We start from the raw sequence: 7500 nt of genomic DNA on the forward strand, positions 1-7500 counted from the left end.
GCGCAGCATCATCTGGTAGGCGGGGGTGGAGGGGTTGAGGCAGTAGTGGGGAAGGGGGGCAGGGCGGGAGAGAGAGAACAGGTGGAGGGTGGAGGAGAGGTGTGTCTCTGGAGGAGAGGAGTAGTGGACACTGCAGACTGGACACCACTGGGTCTGATTCTGGGTGGACTGGTTCTGATGGGTCTGGACTGCTGCTACCGCTGGGGGAGAACTGGGGGGGAGGGGGCAGAGGGAGAGAGAGGGGTGGGTGGGGGGGGGGGAGAGGAGCAACAAGGGAGGAGAAAAAAATAGTATCTCCTTGACAACAAACCTTCAATCACAGGTCTTACTATACACTAGGACAGGGGTAGGAGAGCCTCAGATACTGCAGGACGGTGTTCCAACTAGGCACCACACCTGACCACCTGATCAGGTCAGGGGTTGTCTATATTCACCACACCTGACCACCTGATCAGGTCAGGGATTGTCTATATTCACCACACCTGACCACCTGACCAGGTCAGGGATTGTCTATATTCACCACACCTGAACAACTGAGCCACCTGATCAGGTCAGGGATTGTCTATATTCACCACAACTGAACAACTGAGCCACCTGATCAGGTCAGGGATTGTCTATATTCACCACACCTGACCACCTGAACAGGTTAGGGGTTGTCTATATTCACCACACCTGACCAGGTCAGGGATTGTCTATATTCACCACACCTGACCACCTGATCAGCTCAGGGATTGTCTATATTCACCACACCTGATCAGGTCAGGGATTGTCTATATTCACCACACCTGATCAGGTCAGGGATTGTCTATATTCACCACACCTGACCACCTGACCAGGTCAGGGATTGTCTATATTCACCACACCTGACCACCTGACCAGGTCAGGGATTGTCTATATTCACCACACCTGACCACCTGACCAGGTCAGGGATTGTCTATATTCACCACACCTGACCACCTGACCATGTCAGGGATTGTCTATATTCACCACACCTGACCAGGTCAGGGATTGTCTATATTCCCCACACCTGATCAGGTCAGGGATTGTCTATATTCACCACACCTGACCACCTGACCAGGTCAGGGATTGTCTATATTCACCACACCTGACCACCTGACCATGTCAGGGATTGTCTATATTCACCACACCTGATCAGGTCAGGGATTGTCTATATTCACCACACCTGACCACCTGACCAGGTCAGGGATTGTCTATATTCACCACACCTGACCAGATTGTCTAAATTCACCACACCTGATCAGGTCAGGGATTGTCTATATTCACCACACCTGACCAGATTGTCTAAATTCACCACACCTGACCAGGTCAGGGATTGTCTATATTCACAACAACTGATCACCTGACCAGGTCAGGGATTGTCTATATTCACCACACCTGACCAGGTCAGGGATTGTCTATATTCACCACACCTGACCAGGTCAGGGATTGTCTATATTCACCACACCTGACCACCTGACCAGGTCAGGGATTGTCTATATTCACCACACCTGACCAGGTCAGGGATTGTCTATATTCACCACACCTGACCAGGTCAGGGATTGTCTAAATTCACCACACCTGATCAGGTCAGGGATTGTCTATATTCACCACACCTGACCACCTGATCAGGTCAGGGATTGTCTATATTCACCACACCTGACCAGGTCAGGGATTGTCTATATTCACCACACCTGACCAGGTCAGGGATTGTCTATATTCACCACACCTGACCACCTGATCAGGTCAGGGATTGTCTATATTCACCACACCTGACCAGGTCAGGGATTGTCTAAATTCACCACACCTGATCATGGATTGTCTATATTCACCACACCTGACCAGGTCAGGGATTGTCTATATTCCCCACACCTGACCAGGTCAGGGATTGTCTATATTCACCACACCTGACCAGGTCAGGGATTGTCTATATTCACCACACCTGATCAGGTCAGGGATTGTCTAAATTCACCACACCTGATCATGGATTGTCTATATTCACCACACCTGACCAGGTCAGGGATTGTCTATATTCCCCACACCTGACCAGGTCAGGGATTGTCTATATTCACCACACCTGACCAGGTCAGGGATTGTCTATATTCACCACACCTGACCACCTGATCAGGTCAGGGATTGTCTATATTCACCACACCTGACCACCTGACCAGGTCAGGGATTGTCTATATTCACCACACCTGACCAGATTGTCTAAATTCACCACACCTGATCAGGTCAGGGATTGTCTATATTCACCACACCTGACCAGATTGTCTAAATTCACCACACCTGACCAGGTCAGGGATTGTCTATATTCACAACAACTGATCACCTGACCAGGTCAGGGATTGTCTATATTCACCACACCTGACCAGGTCAGGGATTGTCTATATTCACCACACCTGACCAGGTCAGGGATTGTCTATATTCACCACACCTGACCAGGTCAGGGATTGTCTATATTCACCACACCTGACCACCTGATCAGGTCAGGGATTGTCTATATTCACCACACCTGACCACCTGACCAGGTCAGGGATTGTCTATATTCACCACACCTGACCAGGTCAGGGATTGTCTAAATTCACCACACCTGACCAGGTCAGGGATTGTCTATATTCATCACACCTGACCAGGTCAGGGATTGTCTATATTCACCACACCTGACCAGGTCAGGGATTGTCTATATTCACCACACCTGACCAGGTCAGGGATTGTCTATATTCACCACACCTGACCACCTGACCAGGTCAGGGATTGTCTATATTCACCACACCTGATCAGCTCAGGGATTGTCTATATTCACCACACCTGATCAGGTCAGGGATTGTCTATATTCACCACACCTGATCAGGTCAGGGATTGTCTATATTCACCACACCTGACCATGTCAGGGATTGTCTAAATTCACCACACCTGATCAGGTCAGGGATTGTCTATATTCACCACACCTGACCACCTGATCAGGTCAGGGATTGTCTATATTCACCACACCTGACCAGGTCAGGGATTGTCTAAATTCACCACACCTGATCATGGATTGTCTATATTCACCACACCTGACCAGGTCAGGGATTGTCTAAATTCACCACACCTGATCATGGATTGTCTAAATTCACCACACCTGACCAGGTCAGGGATTGTCTATATTCACCACACCTGACCACCTGACCAGGTCAGGGATTGTCTATATTCACCACACCTGACCAGGTCAGGGATTGTCTATATTCACCACACCTGACCAGGTCAGGGATTGTCTATATTCACCACACCTGATCAGGTCAGGGATTGTCTATATTCACCACACCTGACCACCTGATCAGGTCAGGGATTGTCTATATTCACCACACCTGACCAGGTCAGGGATTGTCTAAATTCACCACACCTGATCATGGATTGTCTATATTCACCACACCTGATCAGGTCAGGGATTGTCTATATTCACCACACCTGACCACCTGACCAGGTCAGGGATTGTCTATATTCACCACACCTGAACAACTGAGCCACCTGATCAGGTCAGGGATTGTCTATATTCACCACACCTGACCACCTGAACAGGTTAGGGGTTGTCTATATTCACCACACCTGAACACCTGATCAGCTCAGGGATTGTCTATATTCACCACACCTGACCACCTGATCAGCTCAGGGATTGTCTATATTCACCACACCTGACCAGGTCAGGGATTGTCTATATTCACCACACCTGATCAGGTCAGGGATTGTCTATATTCACCACACCTGATCAGGTCAGGGATTGTCTATATTCACCACACCTGATCAGGTCAGGGATTGTCTATATTCACCACACCTGATCAGGTCAGGGATTGTCTATATTCACCACACCTGACCACCTGACCAGGTCAGGGATTGTCTATATTCACCACACCTGACCACCTGACCAGGTCAGGGATTGTCTATATTCACCACACCTGACCACCTGACCAGGTCAGGGATTGTCTATATTCACCACACCTGACCACCTGACCATGTCAGGGATTGTCTATATTCACCACACCTGACCAGGTCAGGGATTGTCTATATTCCCCACACCTGATCAGGTCAGGGATTGTCTATATTCACCACACCTGACCACCTGACCAGGTCAGGGATTGTCTATATTCACCACACCTGACCACCTGACCATGTCAGGGATTGTCTATATTCACCACACCTGATCAGGTCAGGGATTGTCTATATTCACCACACCTGACCACCTGACCAGGTCAGGGATTGTCTATATTCACCACACCTGACCAGATTGTCTAAATTCACCACACCTGATCAGGTCAGGGATTGTCTATATTCACCACACCTGACCAGATTGTCTAAATTCACCACACCTGACCAGGTCAGGGATTGTCTATATTCACAACAACTGATCACCTGACCAGGTCAGGGATTGTCTATATTCACCACACCTGACCAGGTCAGGGATTGTCTATATTCACCACACCTGACCAGGTCAGGGATTGTCTATATTCACCACACCTGACCAGGTCAGGGATTGTCTATATTCACCACACCTGACCACCTGACCAGGTCAGGGATTGTCTATATTCACCACACCTGACCAGGTCAGGGATTGTCTATATTCACCACACCTGACCAGGTCAGGGATTGTCTATATTCACCACACCTGACCAGGTCAGGGATTGTCTAAATTCACCACACCTGATCATGGATTGTCTATATTCACCACACCTGACCAGGTCAGGGATTGTCTATATTCCCCACACCTGACCAGGTCAGGGATTGTCTATATTCACCACACCTGACCAGGTCAGGGATTGTCTATATTCACCACACCTGACCACCTGATCAGGTCAGGGATTGTCTATATTCACCACACCTGACCACCTGACCAGGTCAGGGATTGTCTATATTCACCACACCTGACCAGATTGTCTAAATTCACCACACCTGATCAGGTCAGGGATTGTCTATATTCACCACACCTGACCAGATTGTCTAAATTCACCACACCTGACCAGGTCAGGGATTGTCTATATTCACAACAACTGATCACCTGACCAGGTCAGGGATTGTCTATATTCACAACAACTGATCACCTGACCAGGTCAGGGATTGTCTATATTCACCACACCTGACCAGGTCAGGGATTGTCTATATTCACCACACCTGACCAGGTCAGGGATTGTCTATATTCACCACACCTGACCAGGTCAGGGATTGTCTATATTCACCACACCTGACCACCTGATCAGGTCAGGGATTGTCTATATTCACCACACCTGACCACCTGACCAGGTCAGGGATTGTCTATATTCACCACACCTGAACAACTGAGCCACCTGATCAGGTCAGGGATTGTCTATATTCACCACACCTGACCACCTGATCAGGTCAGGGATTGTCTATATTCACAACAACTGATCACCTGACCAGGTCAGGGATTGTCTATATTCACCACACCTGACCAGGTCAGGGATTGTCTAAATTCACCACACCTGATCAGGTCAGGGATTGTCTATATTCACCACACCTGACCACCTGATCAGGTCAGGGATTGTCTATATTCACCACACCTGACCAGGTCAGGGATTGTCTAAATTCACCACACCTGATCATGGATTGTCTATATTCACCACACCTGACCAGGTCAGGGATTGTCTAAATTCACCACACCTGATCATGGATTGTCTATATTCACCACACCTGACCAGGTCAGGGATTGTCTAAATTCACCTGGTCTTCCAGATGGGTTAGATCATTAACATGAAGTGACTGCGTCAGTCTGGTCGACTAACCTGTGGTCAGTCAGTCAGTCACTAACCTGTGGTCAGTCAGTCAGTCAGTCAGCCAGTCAGTCACTAACCTGTAGTCAGTCAGTCAGTAAGTCAGTCAGTAACTAACCTGTGGTCAGTCAGTCAGTCAGTCACTAACCTGTGGTCAGTCAGTCAGTCAGTCACTAACCTGTGGTCAGTCAGTCAGTCAGTCACTAACCTGTGGTCAGTCAGTCAGTCAGTCAGTCACTAACCTGTGGTCAGTCAGTCAGTCAGTCAGTCACTAACCTGTGGTCAGTCAGTCAGTCAGTCACTAACCTGTGGTCAGTCAGTCAGTCACTAACCTGTGGTCAGTCAGTCAGTCACTAACCTGTGGTCAGTCAGTCAGTCACTAACATGTGGTCAGTCAGTCAGTCACTAACCTGTGGTCAGTCAGTCAGTCACTAACATGTGGTCAGTCAGTCAGTCACTAACCTGTGGTCAGTCAGTCAGTCACTAACATGTGGTCAGTCAGTCAGTCACTAACCTGTGGTCAGTCAGTCAGTCACTAACATGTGGTCAGTCAGTCAGTCACTAACCTGTGGTCAGTCAGTCACTAACATGTGGTCAGTCAGTCACTAACATGTGGTCAGTCAGTCACTAACCTGTGGTCAGTCAGTCAGTCAGTCACTAACCTGTGGTCAGTCAGTCAGTCAGTCACTAACCTGTGGTCAGTCAGTCAGTCAGTCACTAACCTGTGGTCAGTCAGTCAGTCACTAACATGTGGTCAGTCAGTCAGTCAGTCACTAACATGTGGTCAGTCAGTCAGTCACTAACATGTGGTCAGTCAGTCAGTCAGTCACTAACCTGTGGTCAGTCAGTCAGTCAGTCACTAACCTGTGGTCAGTCAGTCAGTCAGTCACTAACCTGTGGTCAGTCAGTCAATCAGTCACTAACCTGTGGTCAGTCAGTCAATCAGTCACTAACCTGTGGTCAGTCAGTCAATCAGTCACTAACCTGTGGTCAGTCAGTCAGTCACTAACCTGTGGTCAGTCAGTCAGTCACTAACCTGTGGTCAGTCAGTCAGTCACTAACATGTGGTCAGTCAGTCACTAACATGTGGTCAGTCAGTCAGTCACTAACCTGTGGTCAGTCAGTCAGTCAGTCACTAACCTGTGGTCAGTCAGTCAGTCAGTCACTAACCTGTGGTCAGTCAGTCAGTCAGTCACTAACCTGTGGTCAGTCAGTCAGTCAGTCACTAACCTGTGGTCAGTCAGTCAGTCAGTCACTAACCTGTGGTCAGTCAGTCAGTCACTAACCTGTGGTCAGTCAGTCAGTCACTAACCTGTGGTCAGTCAGTCAGTCACTAACCTGTGGTCAGTCAGTCAGTCACTAACATGTGGTCAGTCAGTCAGTCACTAACATGTGGTCAGTCAGTCAGTCACTAACATGTGGTCAGTCAGTCAGTCACTAACCTGTGGTCAGTCAGTCAGTCACTAACCTGTAGTCAGTCAGTCAGTCACTAACCTGTAGTCAGTCAGTCAGTCACTAACATGTGGTCAGTCAGTCAGTCACTAACCTGTGGTCAGTCAGTCAGTCACTAACCTGTGGTCAGTCAGTCAGTCACTAACCTGTGGTCAGTCAGTCAGTCACTAACCTGTGGTCAGTCAGTCAGTCACTAACCTGTGGTCAGTCAGTCAGTCACTAGCCTGTGGTCAGTCAGTCAGTCACTAACCTGTGGTCAGTCAGTCAGTCAGTCAGTCACTAACCTGTG

At 48.6% G+C, this 7500-nt stretch overlaps 1 protein-coding gene across 14 annotated transcripts in view; it reads right to left on the reverse strand.

Annotated features, from left to right (window-relative positions):
* Positions 1-7500, reverse strand: part of gpank1 (G-patch domain and ankyrin repeats 1) — a 15680-nt gene that overhangs the window by 522 nt on the left and 7658 nt on the right. For all 14 annotated transcript variants that reach the window (XM_090194758.1, XM_090194755.1, XM_090194756.1 and 11 more), the window contains exon 5: positions 1-211. This exon is cut by the window's left edge and continues 522 nt beyond it. In XM_090194758.1, the coding sequence (XP_090050884.1) occupies positions 1-211 (211 nt within the window). The remainder of the gene's footprint in view (positions 212-7500) is intronic.

Source organism: Oncorhynchus mykiss, chromosome 13, assembly GCF_057628025.1.
Source record: "Oncorhynchus mykiss isolate SJ-2025 chromosome 13, ASM5762802v1, whole genome shotgun sequence".
Lineage (NCBI taxonomy): Eukaryota > Metazoa > Chordata > Actinopteri > Salmoniformes > Salmonidae > Oncorhynchus > Oncorhynchus mykiss.